The sequence below is a fragment of the Gymnoscopelus microlampas genome (assembly GCF_963454915.1).
Source record: "Gymnoscopelus microlampas genome assembly, chromosome: 15".
In the NCBI taxonomy this organism is placed as follows: Eukaryota; Metazoa; Chordata; class Actinopteri; order Myctophiformes; family Myctophidae; genus Gymnoscopelus; species Gymnoscopelus microlampas.
This window is the reverse complement of record NC_139952.1, coordinates 48,199,571-48,219,592: the sequence shown is the minus strand read 5'-3', so window position 1 is coordinate 48,219,592 and position 20,022 is coordinate 48,199,571. Positions and strand designations below refer to the sequence as shown.

General features: G+C 39.7%; 2 protein-coding genes across 2 annotated transcripts in view; both read right to left on the bottom strand.

Annotated features, from left to right (window-relative positions):
- The window catches only part of LOC311062402 (uncharacterized protein), a 700,443-nt gene that overhangs the window by 131,637 nt on the left and 548,784 nt on the right, over nt 1–20,022 (bottom strand). The window contains exons 42-43 of the mRNA XM_084081416.1: nt 18,029–18,142; nt 16,232–16,339 (exon numbers count right to left, since the gene is read on the bottom strand). Of these exons, the coding sequence (XP_083937542.1) occupies nt 16,232–16,339; nt 18,029–18,142 (222 nt within the window). The remainder of the gene's footprint in view (nt 1–16,231; nt 16,340–18,028; nt 18,143–20,022) is intronic.
- LOC311062409 (NACHT, LRR and PYD domains-containing protein 3-like) overlaps nt 1–20,022 on the bottom strand; it is a 165,402-nt gene that overhangs the window by 5,123 nt on the left and 140,257 nt on the right. The gene's annotated exons all lie outside the window — the stretch shown is intronic.

Below are 20,022 nucleotides of genomic sequence, written 5' to 3'. Positions count from 1 at the left end.
TGGGGTTAAACTTTATAACTTCTTATTCTCATTATGAGAGCATTACTTTATTAACGTTCAACTGATCCATCGTGCGATCGAGGGACTCACTTCCAGACAGAACAGATGTACAAGTTGTCAATGCGGTGCGACTTGACACGTTTGTAATTTTGCAGATCTGTTTTTTTTTCTTCACATGGGTTATTTCTGGTTGCCTTTTATGGTGTTAAATGGGGCGTGGAACAATACAAAGGATCTACACGGGAGCACACTAGTGACTTTAGAACACAAATGAGATACACCTGTGATACGCACAAATCACAGCTCTGAACCCTCTTTCATGAATCACACGTCAGAATTGACTTATCCCAATATACATATGTTATTAATGACCAGGATATACACCTTATTTATGACCAGGATATACACCTTATTTATGACCAGGATATACACCTTATTTATGACCAGGATATACACCTTATTTATGACCAGGATATACACCTTATTTATGACCAGGATATACACCTTATTTATGACCAGGATATACACCTTATTTATGACCAGGATATACACCTTATTTATGACCAGGATATACACCTTATTTATGACCAGGTTAGTGAATGAGGCCCATTGTTTCTGTCAACCCACATGACCTTACTTTTACTCAAAATTATAAAAAAATATTCATGTTGCTCATGACAACGTATAGGCTTTCCAGGTCTTAATGGGTTAAGGACCGGGCCAAGAGCAGAGAAACCTCCTGAATTCCCTGGAAGCTCTACTGAAGAGTTTTCAGGACAGTATCTGGGGAGGGGCCGAACGAGTATAAAACAGCAGCGGTGGAAAAAGTGCTCACGTTTTTTACTTAAGTAAAAGTATCAATACTGCAGTGTAAAAGTACTCTGTTGCAAGTAAAAGTCTGGTAATCAAAATTTACTTGAGCAAAAGTACAAAAGTATAAGCATCAAAATATACTTAAATTAACAAAAGTAAAAGTACTCATTATTATTTTCAAATGGCCGAAATGTATATAGGGCTGAAGTGGTTCATGCATGTGTTGTAATAATAATATAAATCTGCAAAGTAACTTGTAACTAAAGCTGCCAATAATGGTGGAGTAAAAGTACAATATGTGCCTCTGAGATGTAATGGAGTAGAAGTAAAAGTATTGAAAATGGGAAATACTTCGGCCATCCTCAAAAGTATACTTAAGGACAGTACTTGAGTAAATGTACTTAGTTACTTTAAACCACTGTAAAACAGTGTATAAAATGTTAATGTGTGATATAGAGTACAGAAGTCCTGACGTCACTCGTTCATCCCCTGGGTCCTAAAGTAATTTCTCTATGGAGAATAACATTGGGTCATCTTAGAATCGTCTCATATAAGAATTGTGGTCCAAAAATAAACAAACTGTCTCTGCAAAATTGTCAGGGAGGCTCTGTATCGTTTATGATAGTCAGTCACTCATATTTGATACAGGCTGTTTCTGGCGAGAATGTAACTAATTTGGCGGAAGTATAACTTTAGTTATTATTTTTGGAACACAGTTCTTATTTGACGTGATATTAAACACGTCTATGGGAATTCAGAACGGGGGGGAGGGGGACGCGACCCAGGTAGGATGTGTAAATTAGGTCAGACTTCGGTGCTCTATTGACACAGATACTCACATTTTGTACTGAGTCGAGAATTAAGACATTCTTCTCTTCCATGTTTCACTCTGTAGGAAATATAACAACAATGCATCAATGTCTAACTGTCTAACACAACGTCTCCACTACCTGACACTACAGTGTTTCTCCTATCATTATCTTGGCCCTGCAGCCCATCCAGACATACTCACTGCTGCCCAGTTTGGATCTCATCACCTCCTCAGACTCCACCTTAACCCCTAGCACTCCACTCTCCTTTATCCCTTCTTAATGCAAGTTTACTATGCAGATATATCTTGTTCTTAATGCAAGTTTAATATGCAGATTTACCTTGTTCTTAATGCAAGTTTATTATGCAGATATATCTTGTTCTTGATGCAAGTTCACTATGCATATATATCTTGAATATGTCTTGTTATTTCTCAGACACTAATGTACATAATGTTATTATGATAGCATGTTGTTTAGACATCTGAAAACATCCTGATAGATGCTGTGTTGATTCTGGACTTGATAAAACACAGTGGACCAACACCAGATGACATGATGACACCCAAAATCATCACTGACAGTGAAAACTTCACACTGGAGTCAACACAGCATCTACCAGGAGATTTTAGAGGACTTTCTGCTTCTGTATGTTGACAAGCTTTATGGAGATGCTGATTTACTTTTCCAGCAGGACTTGGCACCTGCCCACACAGAGTCAAAACTACTAGTAACTGGTGTACTGACCATGGTATTACTGTGCTTAACTGACCAGACAACTGACCTGACCTGAACCCCACAGAGAATAGATGTTGTATTGTCAAGAGGAAGGTGTGAGACACTAGACTCAACAATACAAATGAGCTTAAGGCTGCTATCAAAGCAAACCTGGGCTTCCATAACACCTCAACAGAACCACAGGCTGATCACCTCCATGCCACGCCCCATTGATGAAATAATGTGTTCAAAAGTATCCCAGACCAAGTGTTGAGTGCATACATTAAATTATTATTCTTTGAGAAGTATCTGTATGTGTGTGTGTGTGTGTGTGTGTGTGTGTGTGTGTGTGTGTGTGTGTGTGTGTGTGTGTGTGTGTGTGTGTGTGTGTGTGTGTGTGTGTGTGTGTGTGAGTGTACACACACACACACACACACACACACACACACACACACACACACACACACACACACACACACACACACACACACACACACACACACACACACACACACACACACACACATATATATATCCTTATTGTGTTTGTTGTTAAAGACAAGTATTAACTAAATATACATACATATTTGCATCTATTTGTGACTTTGTGTCAGAGTGAATACACCGTTAAGAGACACATGAGGGAAACACTGTACATTCACTGTACTATCCAACATGGACACAGTCCAAGTCTACTCACATGCAGTTCTTCAGAACTGAATCATTCACCATGTTGAGGCTCAGGTCCAACTCTCTTAGGGAGGGATGAGAGTTTACAGCTGAGGACAGAACTTCACAGCATCTCTCTGACAACATGCAGTGAGCCAGTCTGAATGAAGAATGAATTACCAGATAAACAATTAAAATAATAAATAAAACACGTTACAATATACATTATTCCTGGATTGAGAACCTGGACCTGGCTGTGATGGACTGTCAGGGTTTTGGACTAGTGATCGAAGAGGGAAAGGAAAAAAGAAAGAAAGAAAGAAAGAAACAAACAAATACAACAAGAATACAATAAAACAAGAAAGAAAATAAAGACAGATTCTTAAGATAAAGTTCAGCTCACTTGTCCCACTATAGTTAATGCATTTGCAGATTTGAATACAAGGCTGTTACTACCACCAAACACTCATTGCAAGATCATCTGAACATTTTTTTTTCATTGCTATAAATGAACAAGGCTATCCTAATGTTTCTCACAAATGTAGTTTTAAATGTTTGAGGATGTTCCTGCTCTCTGTGCCTCATAGGTTATTTGATCATTTTAATTCATCAACCCCAAATGTTTTCTCCATCAAAATGGTGAGTATTAGGAATTCAGAAAGATGTTTGATCGGAAGGAGAAAAATACCACATGCTCATAGAGAGGAAATGGAGATCACCTTTGTACCTGCAAAACTTTTTAAGGTTTGTCATCTAGTGAAATCCCTATTCGTGAAATGGACGCTTGAGACCATTAATATCAATACAATTAATCAAAACTAGAAGATGATGAAGATCTGACTAAACACATCCAACAATGATAGTTTAATTTTGTATCTCAGCATGGAAGGACATGGAGGTAGGCTTGGGTTCCCATGATATCATTCTTATTAATACATTCTCACCACAGCATTCAAATTATATTCACATAATACAGTACATATTTAAAACAGAAGTGATCAAAATAAATCTGGTGAATTAATCTTACCTTAGAATCTCCAGTCTACAGTGCAGACTCTTCAGTCCAGCTAAGAGCAGCTCCAGTAGTCCTGAGTCCAGGTTGTTTTGGCTGAGGTCCAATTCTCTCAAATGTGAAGGATTAGAGCTGAGAGCTGAAGCCACAACTTCAACCTCTGTCTGTCTGAGGTTACAGCCAACAAGTCTGTAAATACAGATTAAATAAGAGACTATCAAAACAAATTATATCTAGTTCACTGTCATGGAAGTTAACTAAGAGATCTCCTACTGTATCTAGTTATACAGACATAAACAGTTTAAGTATGATCAGAAAACAGGGAAGAAAACAATAACTAAAAAGTTAATGTAAGTAATCTGAGTAACCAAGCTCACTATTTAAAAATCCATCCTCTCTACACCCCTTCACTAATGGTATGGTCCATTTCTCATATGGTATGGTCTGTTTTCATGGTAGAATAACTCATAAAGAGGACGCATATGAATAGTTTGAGGACTTGAGTTCTCCTGTTGTTCTGTGTGTATAAAGGTTGGGGTCGTCTGTCGGCGATTGGATTAATGTCAAATTGATGTTGGTTACCTTCATGTTACATGTGTGCACTTCACCTACAGTATGCTGAGTATACTAATATAGTTTTGTCTTCCATTAAAGGAATATTTCACCGCAAAAAATACTGTTTCCCTATCAATTAAACCTTGAATTCATGGAGATTTGAGTTTTTTTAGTATGTGTAACATTCCTGAACCTAAATCCAATATCCTACTACTTTAATTAAAATGCCCACGCTGTGGTGTACGTCCCGGGTTGGCCATCACGCGAGGTCTCCACTTGCCTCCAAACTTGCCACAGACTATTGATCAGTATTCTGGCTAATGCCTAGGCTTCTTTCCCCACCTTTGATGTACTTACATATTGTACAGTTAATATAAAACTACATTCTTTTTATTCAGGCACATTTTAGCCACTTTTTTTTGGCCACTAGGTCCATCCTACTGCACATGTGTGACATAGGCACAGTGTCCCATAAAAAGGACAAGGACTGACAGATAGAGATCTCCATATATGGCCATATCAGTTGGTGTAAATAAAGAGCTCTCTCAGTGAGAGAGTGAGACAGGTGCATGGCAGTGAGAGAGTGAGACAGGTGCATGGCAGTGAGAGAGTGAGACAGGTGCATGGCAGTGAGAGAGTGAGACAGGTGCATGGCAGTGAGAGAGTGAGACAGGTGCATGTCAGTGAGAGAGTGAGACAGGTGCATGGCAGTGAGAGAGTGACACAGGTGCATGGCAGTGAGAGAGTGAGACAGGTGCATGGCAGCAGAAATACATGTCGTCTCATCTTGGTTTGTTCATTGACAGCGTTCAGTCACGTTACTATAGTAACCAGACACTGCACATGTTACAGCTCAATGTATACTCCGTCGTACGACGGGTTCGTGCGCCGAAAATAGTAGATCTACAAGCTTACATGAGTATATATCTCAATTAAACATATATTAAATACAATAACCGAATATTATTTTTAAATAATAAATCTGGTAAATGTATCTTACCTTAGAATTTCCAGTCTACAGTGCAGACTCTTCAGTCCAGCTAAGAGCAGATCCAGTAGTCCTGATTCCTGCAGGTTGTTTTTGCTGAGGTCCAATTCTCTCAAATGAGAAGGATTAGAGCTGAGAGCTGAAGCCACAACTTCAACCTCTGTCTGTCTGAGGTTACAGCCAACAAGTCTGTAAATACAGATTAAATAAGAGATTATCAAAACAAATTACACCTAGTTCACTGTCATGGAAGTTAAGTAAGAGATCTCCTACTGTATCTAGTTATACAGACATAAACAGTTTAAGTATGATCAGAGAACAGGGAAGTAAACAACAGATGAAAAGTTAATGTAATGTAAGTAATCTGAGTAACCAAGCTCACTGTTTAAAAAGCCATCCTCTGTACACCCCTTCACTAATGGTATGGTCCATTTCTCATATGGTATGGTCTGTTTTCATGGTAGAATAACTCATAAAGAGGACGCATATGAATAGTTTGAGGACTTGAGTTCTCCTGTTGTTCTGTGTGTAGTAAGGTTGGGGTCGTCTGTCGGCGATTGGATTAATGTCCAATTAATGTTGGTTACCTTCATGTTACATGTTTGCACTTCACCTACAGTATGCTGAGTATACTAATATAGTTTTGTCTTCCATTAAAGGAATATTTCACCCCAAAAATACTTTTCCCCTATCAATTACACCTTGAATTCATGGTGATTTGAGTTGTTTAGTATTTGTGACATTCCTGAACCTAAATCCAATATCATACTACTTTCATTAAAATGCCCACGCTGTGGTGTACGTCCCGGATTGTCCAGCACACGAGGTCTCCACTTGCCTCCAAACTTGCCACAGACTATTGATCAGTGCTCTGGCTAATGTCTAGGCTTCTTTCCCCACCTTTGATGTACTTACATATAGTACAGTTAAAATAAAACTACATTCTTTTTATTCAGGTACATTTTAGACACCTTTTTTTTGGCCACGAGGTCCATCCTACTGCACATGTGTGACATAGGTGCAGTGTCCCATAAAAAGGACAAGGACTGACAGATAGAGATCTCCATATATGGTCATATCAGTTGGATCACTGGTGCACCGTAGATGTGAGGGCCACGAAGCGGCCCGAACCTCTAGTTTGACTAAATGACTTTAATAGGAAACCAATCTTAACAAGAGCAAAACCATATTTAAAACATTCTCTTTAAACCTGGATCATCAGTAGGCTCATAGTGATTACACTGTGAGAGTTCTTTTGGAGAATATATACTTTTCTTTAATATAGTTTTGCATTGGTTTTCTACCACAGCAGACACCGTTAATATTCTATTTTGATCAGGAATGAAACTTTAAAAAAAAAAGGTCTGAGGTGGGGGGAGGGGCAGAGTGGAGTGTGGAACGGTCAACACCACTAGACGTCACAGAAAGACTGAACAGAGGAAGAGAGCAATGTTCAACCAGCAGTTGAAGGTGTGAAATGAATAAAGTCAGAATGAGCAAATGTATGGCATATTTACTATTTGGTGGAATTCATCACCTGATGCACCTGAGTCACGCTCAAATCAAGGCTTTACACAGCCTTTCATGAATCAGACGTGGCTCTTTATTTACTAGCAAACCTACACTAAAGAATATAGCAGAAATGTCAAGAACTGTGTGAATGAGGACCCTTAAAAATAACAATTATCTTGTCCTTTTTATTTTAACTACTGAGAGGATGGTAATGTCAGTGGGTTCAAACCACTGGTCTGGTGGGGGTAACCAGGAGGGCTTTTAGACTCTTAGTTTAGTTTTTTACTTTAGTTTAGTTTTTACCCTGCTTTATTGTGGTCTGGCCTTTATTTGCACATACACACAATACCACTAGTCACTATTTGAGACACAGACAGTTTTATTGGAACCTTTATGTTAACCTTAATTTCTAATTATAGTGTTAACTGTAATGTCAGATTAACTGTAGGATGTTTCTATTCACTTGACTACTAACCGAGCCTTTCTGCAGTTCCTCACAGCTGGGATCAGTCTCCTTCGCCCCCACTCTGATGTGTTGTATTTGTCCAGGTCCAACTCTTCCAGAACCTCCTCAGACATCAGCAGCATGACGGCCAGAGCTGAACACTGGCTGTCAGACAGTTTCTCCTTTGATCCGTTCAGGTACTGTTGGATTTCCTGATGTAATGAGTGGTCGTTCATCTCCATCAAACAGTGGAAGATGTTAATACATCTGTCAGGAGAGATATCAACAGTGTTTATCATGCTCTTTAGGTTCTTGATGGCTTCCTGGATGCTCTCTGGACTGTTCTCTGTCTGACCCATCAGGCCTCCTAACAGACTCAGGTTGGACTTCAGTGAGAGGCCATGAAGAAACCGAACAAGTAAGTCCAGGTGGCCATTTTTACTCTTCAGGGCTTTTTGCATAGCGGCTTTCAGGAAGTCAGAGAGGGAGAGGGAGTGATACTCACGTTCCAAGAATGTATTCAGTACCTTCATATTCTTCTCTGTGAAACAATGGAGCAGGTAGAATGCAGCCAGAAACTCCTGGATGCTCAGATGAACAAAGCTGTAGACCGTTTTCTGGAAGAGCACACCCTCTCTTTTGAAGATCTCTGTGCACACTCCTGAGTACAGTGAGGCATCTTTCACATCAAGACCACACTCTTCCAGGTCTTCTTGGTAGAACAGGATTCTACCTTTCTCCAGATGTTCAAATGCCAGCCTGCCCAGCTTCAGGAGAACTTCCCTGTCAGTCTCCATGAGCTGCTGTTGATTCACCTCATGTGTCTCATCATACTTCTTCTTCTTCCTCTTTGTCTGAACCAACAGGAAGTGGCAGCACATCTCAGTCAGGGTCTTGGGCAGCTGTCCTGTCACATCTGTCCTCAACATGTCCAGCAGAACGGTAGCAATGATCCAACATAAGAGTGGGATGTGACACAGGATGTGGAGGCTCCTTGATGTCTTCATGTGTGAGATGACTGTGCTGGTCTGTGTCTCATCACTGAATCTGTTCCTAAAGTACTTCTCCTTCTGTGGGTCTGTGAACCCTCGCACTTCTGTCACCATGTCAACACATGCAGGATGGATCTGATTGGCTGCTGCAGGTCTGGTGGTTATCCAGAGGAGAGCTGAGGGGAGCAGATTCCCCTCGATTAGGTTTGTCAACAGTACGTCCACTGATGATGTCACTGTGACATCAGAAACAATGTCATTGTTTTGGAACAATGAAAACCTGCTTTCATCTAGACCATCAAAGATGAAGCCAACTTTCCAGACAGCGAGCTGCTCTGCTGTGACCTTCTTTAATGTTGGGTGGAATTCATGGATCAGTGTGAGAAGACTGTACTGCTCATCTCTGACCAAGTTCAGCTCCCGGAATGAAAAGGGAACCAGGAGATGAATATCTTGATTTTCCAAACCCTTTGCCCAGTCCAGAGTGAACTTACGCACAGAGAATGTTTTTCCAATGCCAGCGATGCCCTTGGTCAGAACTCTTCTGATGGGTGTCTCCCTGCCAGGGAGGGGTTTAAAGATGTCACAGCAGTTGATTGGTGTGTCATGGAAGGTCTTCATGTTGGAAGCTGTCTCAAGCTGTATCACCTCATGTTGGCTATTAACCCCTTCACTCTCTCCCTCTGTGATGTAGAGCTCTGTGTAGGTGCTGGTGAGGGAGGTTCCAGACTCTTCTGTCATGTGGTCTTGCACATCATCAAGACTGTTCAAACTGATCTTATAATCATTCAAATCATCCTGCAGACTGACATCTGAAATTAGAAGAACATGTATGTTTTAAACATTCTGGTTAATTCATAACTTTACATATTTACGGCACACAATTTGTTTAAAAAAACAGTAAAAAGTAATAACACAAGATCAGTTGTTTTTGTCCAGAGTTGATAGTTGTTTTGCTTCATTATTTGCACTTAGATATTGATTCAGACACTAATTTGAATATTTAGTCTGACTATGATTTCTGCAAATTAAGCATTCAATTCATTAACATGCTATTTTAATTAGTGCAAATTCTGTCCAGTCTTACTTTGTCCAGGTGTGGTTTGACTGGGTGTCTTAAGTCCGGGTGTGGTTCTGGATCTCTTACTACACTGGGGACAGCCATAGTGTCCTGTTGGAGCAGACTGGTCCCAGTATGAGGTGATGCACTGTCTGCAGAACCAGTGTCCACAGCTGGTAGAGACTGGATCTGTCAGAACCTCCTCACACACCGAACACCTGGATGCCTGCTCTGTCACAACACAACCACTCCTCTTCCTCTCTCTGTGGAGATGAAGACAATGTATTACTATATAATAGACTTTAATATCTACATATAATATAATATGACATAACATCATTGATATGTTCAAACTGCATTGTGTTGATGTAAAATAATAATCTCCACTTCATGGAACTATATGGTATATTCATAAATCTTTCATTCATAAATTATAAAAAGTGTGCATTTGTCTTATTTTTTACAAACATTTTTGTCCTCACTGGCAGGTGAGCCAGTAGGGTACAACATCAGAAAAAAAAAATCCAATTGTGTTAATTTGCTGTGTACTTTAACTAGTTGTAATAGTATTTTTTGCTTTAATAAACAACTACTATTAGGAGTGGTGGGATCTCCTATATCTTCTTGACTTGGCAGTGGCACCAGTTCAAATCCTAGCTGCTGTGTTGTCAACAAGATGGAGATATGAGGATATTGGATATGGATATTATAATATAATGATATTGACAAATATTAGTTACCTAACTTGTTTAACCTCAGACCCTGAATGCCTTAACCACCTTCTGAAGAGCATGAACGTGGGATCATCCATGCCTTGGTTGTCCCACACGAGCCGCAACAGTCTCGTACATTATGTTTTCAGGTGAGCGACTGTACTGGCCAATCACAGTGCGTCTTTTCTGGGACTTGGCAAAACACATAACAGCATAACATCTGTTTAGCAGACTGTAGCGGCTGTGTGGGACAACCAAGTCATGGATGCGTGTGTAATGACAACTAATAACAGATTGATGAGAACAAACAAATGCAACAAATAGCGTAAGAAGTGATATGCTTATGAACTACGCTCTATGCTATGAGGGCTGCTGGGTCTGCTGGGGAAACTGGACGACAGGGACAATTCTGCAAAATAGACCCCATGGCAAGTCATTCTGGATCAATATAAGTAGGACAATGAGCCTATATGTTATTTAGTCTGGAGTTGTCCTTTAAGTTTCTTCTCAAGATTCTTCATAAGAAAAATCTTAAGAGAAGTCTAGTCAGATTCAGGACATGTTCTTAGAGAGCATAATGTTCATATTGGTGTTCTTATAATGATGAATCTCATATATCCTTGAAACTTGAAGGTCTGTGCCAGTTGATCCTAATTATCATAGGTAGACACACCACCAATCCTAATTATTAAACATCTTAATTAGCATAGGTAGCTGCCTCACCAATCATCATAAAAGGGCAGGGCCTGCACACAGAAATGAAGTTGAGAGAATGAACTAAAGTCTAAAGACGGTGGAAGACCACACTACAACACCACAGACCACTATGACACTAATCATAATAAATACATACTACAGTTTTCTTCAATTCTACAATTGTACAATAGGAATACAATGATATTTTTTATCATATATTTAGAGCAGTGGTTCTCAAAGCATGATCTGGGGACCCCCAGGGGTCCTTGAGGGAGTTCCAGGAGGTCCACAGCAAAACAAGGAACAGTTTAACCACTTTCACCCTATTTTATACTCTTTTTGGGGTAGCTGGGATCTACAAGATCACAATGCATCCAATTGCTGCCCGTTTTGAGCTTGTAGATCGGCTATTTTGCACACATGCACAAATCTTTTCTTATGCGAGTCCCTGGGAGAACATATTTTCAGATAGGGGTCTGCAGCCAAATGCATGTCAATGTGAGGGTTCCTACCGTCCTACCACTGCATTATTTTGAGTTTGTGTCAGTTAAAGATACAAATATTGCTGTCCATTGTAAACTTTGCGTGGTCAACAAATTGCTTTCAGCAGTGATGTATTCAACTGACATCTATAGACTAAGGTACTCCTCAGCGTTCATGTCTCCATTTTAGTAAATGTAACCATTTGCTAAACCCGTTTGTGTGTTGTAGAATGAATAATTATCCAATTAAGAGTCAGTGACGTGTACGTAAGCGCTTCTTAAGAGCATGTAATGTTTTGTTGTTACACTGACAGATCTGTAGATGATTTGTTTTCCTGTTCTTATGTTATGAGTGCTCAGCTGTAACTATAACTATAACAATAACAGTATAGTTTTTTAAATAGTTGTAAGTCAAGTGGATGGCAGTGTTCACACCAACTATAAAAAACAATACAATGGTGAATAATATAGTTATCTTTATAGTTATAGCGCCCGGTGGGAATGACACTGTAGACCTGTGTATAGGCTATAGGTCTGTTTCTGGTGGTGATGTGTCACATACTTAACATATGGTTTATGAACCTACAGTATGTAACCTAATTCCAGCTCACAGCTACAGCGATCATGCTGTTTCTGTTGTTTTTGTCATAAGATTTTACACATTGAATCTCTTAGTTACCATTTCCAATGGAGCTCTTTCCCTCCTCATATCTATGCCATAGAGTTATAATATAATCATATCTATGCTCTTCAATGAGATATGTGTCTGGGCACATGGAGACAGATGCTGGCTGCAGACAGCAGGCATAAACGTAACGTTTAAAAGTTAATCTATAAGGAAACATTGTGACTTAACAACTGAACACCACATTGTATTGGTGAGGTTTTCACTCAGAAACGACAAGCACAGCAATTGAAGTGAATTGAAGTGAAAGCAAAGAGACTGACTTGTGTATATTACTACTATATGTATGCAGACCTCACCAGAGTTAGATGATTTAATGAAAAATGCAATAAAATGACAGTTGCATAGATAGTGTGGAGTCTTGCTACGAGACTGCCAGGCAGGTAAGCGCCTCACCATGGGGAGACAGTGGAGGAGAGACAGAGAGAAGACCAGAAGACAGCACTGCAGCCTAGGCTGTGTCATCGAGGGGCGTACCTGCCACTCTACCTCCTCGATCAGCCCCAACTCAGGGCACCTGTGTGACAGGCCGGGCGTTGGCTACAAACCAAGCCCCCAGAACCCAGTGCTTGCATTGAAGCGAAATGGACATGCTGGCCATTCGTAGGTACTGCAGCTTAAACGGATGGGGCCACTGCAAATGTACGAGCGAAAACGGTTTCGACCAATGGGCTTGACTCACGAGCTTGCGCACAAGCTTGCGCACAGGAACGCGCACCTCTGTGACGTAAAACGCGTCACTTCTGTGACGCAGAACGGATCACAGTGGCCCCAAATAGGCTACGCCCATCACACTTTACAACCCGGAAGAAGGGGTGAATTCGCTTCATGCGCTGGGTGAGCAACTCAATGCAAGTGGACGGGAGGCGATATCCGGTGCCCTCTCTATTATTTTTAACTCTATGCTACAAACACTCTCTGCTCTGTCTCTCTCACTTAGTCAGGGGATATTAGCAGAATATCTTCCAATCTTGGAATAAATTCCTTACCCAAAAAAATCTTCACCAATGTGTTTGTAAAGGTGTCTAGTAACACATCTCACAAAGACTGAAATTCAGTATCCCTAGGAGAATTTTTGACAGCTCCTTAAAGTTGGGGTACCCACCATAACCTTGTTTAAAAAAAAATCCAAAATAAAATCCAAATTTAATTCTGTTTTAAGTAGCATGTGAGGGGTTAAACTAGGGTGTTTTTATGATTCTGAATCCATTGCAATCATTTGTTTTGCACCAAAACCCCTCCTTGGGCTAAAAACGGCCATAGCCATGTATACTTTTTGTGTAAAAAGCCCATTGAGGTTGGGCCGTTTTTAGCCCAAGGAGTGGTTTTGGTGCAAAACAAATGATTGCAATGGATTCAGAATCATAAAAACCTCACATGCTACTTAAAACAGAATTAAATTTTGATTTTTTGGGGGGATTCTTTTTTTAACCAAGTTTATGGTGGGTAGCCCAACTTTAAGGAGCTGTCAAAAATTCTCCTAGGGATACTGAATTTCAGTCTTTGTGAGATGTGTTACTAGACACCTTTGCAAACACATTGGTGAAGATTTTTTTTGGTAAGGAATTTATTCCAAGACTTTTTTAATATCCCCTGACTAACTAGGATTCTGATTCTCCATGGAGAAGGACGGGCAGCCAGGCGGCACCGTATGGAACTTATCTAACAATTTGCCCCTCGGGGACACTAATAAACTTGAACCTTGAACCCCTCTTTGAAACTGTGTCACACCTTGCTGAACGATTGATGTCCAAACTGAGCCCCGATCCTGGGAAGAACTTTTGTTAAACAATTATTCACAGTGCTAGATACTCACCCTCATTATGATTTGAACGTTATGCAGTAACTCTGTGCCATTCTTTGAATAAAAACCCATGTTTGGGCTTGTACCACCACTGTCTGACTCTTGGCTTTGATCGATACCCCACAATAGATAGATAGATAGATAGATAGATAGATAGATTCAGCAGATGCAGCTTCACCTCTGAACACCACACTGTGATTTGTATGACTTCATTCACAAACTTGACAGTAACTTATAATCTATAGATAAACTTTGATTCATTTTCAACCTCCTGGGTGGGGACGTGATGGGGGTGTCCGCCCACCCAGCACCCCTCGTTCCCATGGCTGTGGTCATTGTTTTAAAATCTCGTAGTATGTGCATGTTCAAGATAAAACCATCAGAGAATCTTATGAGATTATCCTGTAGTGTGTGATGCTACCAGTCGCACGCAAATCATATTTTTTCAAAACCCTGTAGAGTGAGTGCAGCTTTATAGTGTTGTGTATATTGTATAGGAGGATTCACATACTTTGTGTGTGGAGGTCCAGGTTCATTACTGAAGTTACCAACCAATCCTTTAGACCAGTCACTCTTCAAAGACACACAGCTGGGTGTTGGAGACTCTGGTCTGTGATGAAGACTTCTGGAATCATATACATGTTTCTATAATTATTATGGGAATTCAATTAATTAAATGTGTATTAGTGTTAGTCCCATTTTAAATCTACATGGATTAAAATGTTCAGTTGACAGAACTGATTTCAGTCATTTGGAAGCATGTCGCGCACCGAAAATAGCTGATCTACAAGCGCAACCACACATCACAGCGCATTGTGTTATGAGCCTGTAGATCAGCTATTTTTGGTCATTAGATATGATTTGTATGACTTCATTTACAAACTGAACACACACAGTATAACTTACAATCTGTAGATAAACTGGGGGCATTCCGTACCCCAGCCTAGATCCAGAGCAAATGCTGGTCATGAATATCCTCTAGTCCAGTGTCTAGAGTCTAGTGTGAGCGGTTCAAAGAACCAATCTTTAGCCTCTCAGTTTGCTCTCAGATATTCGAGGCCGTCAAGACAATTTTCAAACATGGTTGATATTTATCTGGATCGCTACTGTTCGTTATGCTTTATATTGTTGTGTATATTGTATAGGAGGATTCACATACTTTGTGTGTGGAGGTCCAGGTTCATTACTGAAGTTACCAACCAATCCTTTAGACCAGTTACTCTTCAAAGACAGACAGCTGGGTGTTGGAGACTCTGGTCTGTGGTGAAGACTTCTGGAATCATATACATGTTTCTATAATTTTCATGTGAATGAAGAACTCAATTTATTCAATATTTGTAATACTTATAGAAACATTTATATGATTTGCGTGCGACTCCCGTGTCACAAGGGAGTCGCACGTAAATCAAAATGTTTCTATAATTATCGTATGAATGAAGGTCAATTTGTTAAAGATTTGTTATTGTTATGTTACGTCCCATTTTATTGTTATTGTTTTAAAATCTCGTAGTGTGTAAATGTTCAAGATAATCCCATCCTGTAGTGTGTGATTCTACCAGAATTCCAAATTGTTTAAGATTTTAAAAACCCTGTAGTGTAAGTGCAGCTTTATAGTGTTGTGTATATTGTATAGGAGGATTCACATACTTTGCGTGTAGAGGTCCAGGTTCATTACTGAAGTTACCAACCAATCCTTTAGACCAGTCACTCTTCAAAGACAGACAGCTGGGTGTTGGAGACTCTGGTCTGTGGTGAAGACTTCTGGAATCATATACATGTTTCCATACTTATTATGGGAATTCAGTTAATTAAATATTTGTTATTGTTAGTCCCATTTTAAATCTAAATGGATTAAAGTTCTCAGACGCCACAACTGATTTCAGTCATTTGGAAGCATGTCGCACACCGAAAATAGCTGATCTACAAGCTTAACAACAAGTCAAAGCCCTGTGTTGTGAGCCTGTGGATCAGCTATGTCCGGTCATTACTTACGATTTGTACGACTTCACGCGCGCGCGCGCACACACACACACACACACACACACACACACACACACACACACACACACACACACACACACACACACACACACACACACACACACACACACACACACACACAGTGTGCGGTTCAAAGATCCAATCTTAAGCCTCCCCATTTGCTTTCAGATATTTGATGCAGCCACGACAATTTTCAAACATGGTTGATATTTATCTGGATCGCTACTGTCCGTTTATGTGTATATTTTTGTGTATATTGTATAGGAGGATTCACATACTTTGTGTCTGGAGGTCCAGGTTCATTACTGAAGTTAGGAGGGCTTCTTCTAGACCAGTCACTCTTCATAGACACATAGCTGGGTGTTGGAGACTCTGGTCTGTGACTTCTGGAATCATATACATGTTTCTATAGTTATCATGTGAATGAAGATGTCAATTCATTCAATATTTGTTATTGTTAAGTCTCATTTTACATATAGAAGGGAAACTATTTTGAGTTTCGCCTCACGACATTGCAGCAACAAGAAAACAGAAGAAAACCGCTAAATAATAACCATTAACAATAATAAACAGTAATATATGACAAAAATACAGTGTGAGTGTTGTGTATATTGTATAGGGGGAATGACATACTTTGTGTTTCATTGCTTCTGGATGCTAAGCCCATAGAGTGATCAAATGTTTGTCTTTTGCATCACAAACTGTTGTGAAAGAGCCCGTCATTGTGGGAGAAGATGTTGAATTTGGCTGACCGGCTTGTTGGGGGCGGGGGAGCTGTGTGTGCGTGTGCGTGTGCGTGTGTGTGTGTGTGTGTGTGTGTGTGTGGAGTTGTGAACAAGATGGAACTGATAAAATTATTATTACAGGTTCAAGACATTTCCTGATGTCCTGCCTGTGTAATCAAAGGTGTCGCCTACAACCTGCCTTTCATTCATTCCTTCATTTTTATGCTGTGCTGACCTGGCAGAGAACTACCCACCAACTGTCAGAGAAAGAATAGATACCTGTCTGTTGTCATGAATAGTGTGTGTGCGTGTGAGCGTGTGTGTTGATAATGTGTATATTCAATTCCAAATTTTGATTGGCTATTATTGCCTTCCGGGAGGGTCTTATTTTACAAAAGAATTTCCAAAATCATGAATGCAGCATCCGATCTACCCCAGTTTTTGTATCACACATTGAGAGGCCTTAAAACAACACAGAGCCAAAAGTGATTTCAATTCCACCTAATAGGGGGCGCCACACAAGCTACAAATGCCACTGTTTGTTGCAGAAACATAGTTGACAACCACCCAACAACCAATAAAACCACTGCATACTTTTTATTTTGCAATAGTTACAAGTTTCATAAGTTTTGATTGACTGATTGATTGAATACTTTATCAATCAGAAATGTAAAAAGCACGAGGTACAGTCAGACATTAAGGCTAAAAGGATAACACTAAAAAGTCCCGGGGAATGTTATCAATAAATACAAAACACTATATTATGAACAAAGGAGACAAAAGTAAAATGTCTGCAGTGAATGACACCTCCTTTCTATGTGAGAAAGGAGTTGACCTCCTTATGGTCTCCTGATGAGGGATTTACATGCCTTTTTGAAAGAAGCCAGTGATCCACATGTTTTAATGGATGGATGGTGTCAGGACATTCCACATTGTGGTGTCAGAGTAGTATAATGAGAATGTTCCCATGTTTGTTCTATATTTGTGTAGATATATTTGGTACTATCTGAAATACCAATCTATGTTTTATTTCTTAACCCTGTCTTCTACCCTGAGCCATCCCAGACTAGCAACGTGTGTTAGAATTAGGTGGGTTGTGGGCTTTAGGCAGAGAAGTAGTCAAATCAGTTTATTTTGGGAGTCTGAAGCTTAGTTTTATTGACATTGAGATGTTGGAAAACCAAGAGGTCCAAGCAAAGTCAAAGTGGCATTGAATGAGGGCTCCAGCTGTAGCTCTTGAGAGCACTTTTGTTGACAAAAGAGTTTTCTTTCTCTAGCTGATACTATCTGATATGCCCATCCCTAGTTGTGATATAGTGTTGTGTATATTGTATAGGAGGATTCACATACTTTGTGTCTGGAGGTCCAGGTTCATTACTGAAGTTAGGAGGGCTTCTTCTAGACCAGTCACTCTTCATAGACACATAGCTGGGTGTTGGAGACTCTGGTCTGTGGTGAAAACTTCTGGAATCATATATAAATGTTTCTATAATTTTCATGTGAATGAAGAAGTCAATTTATTCAATATTTGTTATACTTATAGAAAAATGTATATGATTTGCGTGCGACTCCCGTTTCACAAGGGAGTCCAACTTAAATCATAATGTTTCTATAATTATCAGGTGAATGAAGGTCAATTTGTTCAAGATTGGTTATTGTTATGTCCCATTTTATTGTCATTGTTTTAAAATCTCGTAGTGTGTAAATGTTTAAGAGAATCTTACAAGATTCTCCTGTAGAGTGTGATGCTACCAGAATTCCAAATTGTTTAAGATTTTAAAAACCCTGTAGTGTAAGTGCAGCTTTATAGTGTTGTGTATATTGTATAAGAGGATTCACATACGTTGTTTGTGGAGGTCCAGGTTCATTACTGAAGTTAAGAGGTTCATGTTTAGACCAGTCACTCTTCAAAGACACATAGCTGGGTGTTGGAGACTCTGGTCTGTGGTGAAGACTTCTGGAATCATATAAATGTTTCTATAATCATCATGTGAATTAAATTTGTTATTGTTAGTCCCATTTTAAATCTAAATGGATTAAAGTTCTCAGTCGCCTCAACTGATTTCAGTCATTTGGAAGCATGTCTTGCACTGAAAATAGCTGATCTACAAGCTCAACAACACGTAACAGCGTGATGTGTTGTGAGCCTGTAGATCAGCTATTTCGAGTTATTAGTTATAATTTATACGACTTCATTCCCAAATTGCGCACGCACGCACACACACGCACACACACACACACACACACACACACACACACACACACTAGTGTGTGCGGTTCAAAGATCCAATCTTAAGCCTCCCCATTTGCTCTCAGATATTTGATGCAGCCACGACAATTTTCAAACATGGTTGATATTTATCTGGATTGCTACTGTCCGCTTATGTGTATTTGTTTGTGTATATTGTATAGGATTATTCACATACTTTGTGTCTGGAGGTCCAGGTTCATTACTGAAGTTAGGAGGGCTTCTTCTAGACCAGTCACTCTTCATAGACACATAGCTGTGTGTTGGAGACTCTGGTCTGTGACTTCTGGAATCATATACATGTTTCTATAGTTATCATGTGAATGAAGATGTCAAGTTATTCAATATTTGTTATTGTTAAGTCTCATTTTACATATAGAAGGGAAACTATTTTGAGTTTCGCCTCACAACATTGCAGCAACAAGAAAACAGAAGAAAACAGAAAAATAATAATCAGTACTATAAACAGTAATATTGACAAAAATACAGTGCGAGTGTTGTGTTTATTGTATAGGAGGATTGACATACTTTGTGTGTTTCATTGCTTCTGGATGCTAAGCCCATAGAGTGAGCACATGTTTATCTGTTGCATCACAACTGTTTTGAAAGAGCCCGTCATTTTAAGAGGAGGTGTTGAATTTGTCTGACCGGGTTGTTGGGGAGGGACAGCTGTGTGTGTGGAATTGTGAACAAGGTGGAACTGATACAATTATGTTCCACTCAGTCTGAGCATCGACAGGTTCAAGACATTTCCTGATGTCCTGCCTGTGTAATCAAAGGTGTTGCCTGCAACCTGCCTTTCATTCATTGATTCATTCATTCATTTTCAAGATTGTTGGACAACCACTTCAGAGGCTCTATACATCTACGTATAATAACAGTATGCTAAGGTTGGCAAGGAATATTACTTCAAACACAATCCATGTTTTTATAAGGAATATAGGTTGCTGCCTTCAGGAAGGAGATATGGTGTTCCAACATACAATAAGGTCAAACTGAAGAGGTCCTTTGTCCATCAGACGACATTGAGGCTCAATCAGGAGTTTTAGGCCAGGGGTAGGCTGAGTGGTGGACATTGCTCTCATCTTTTATGTAT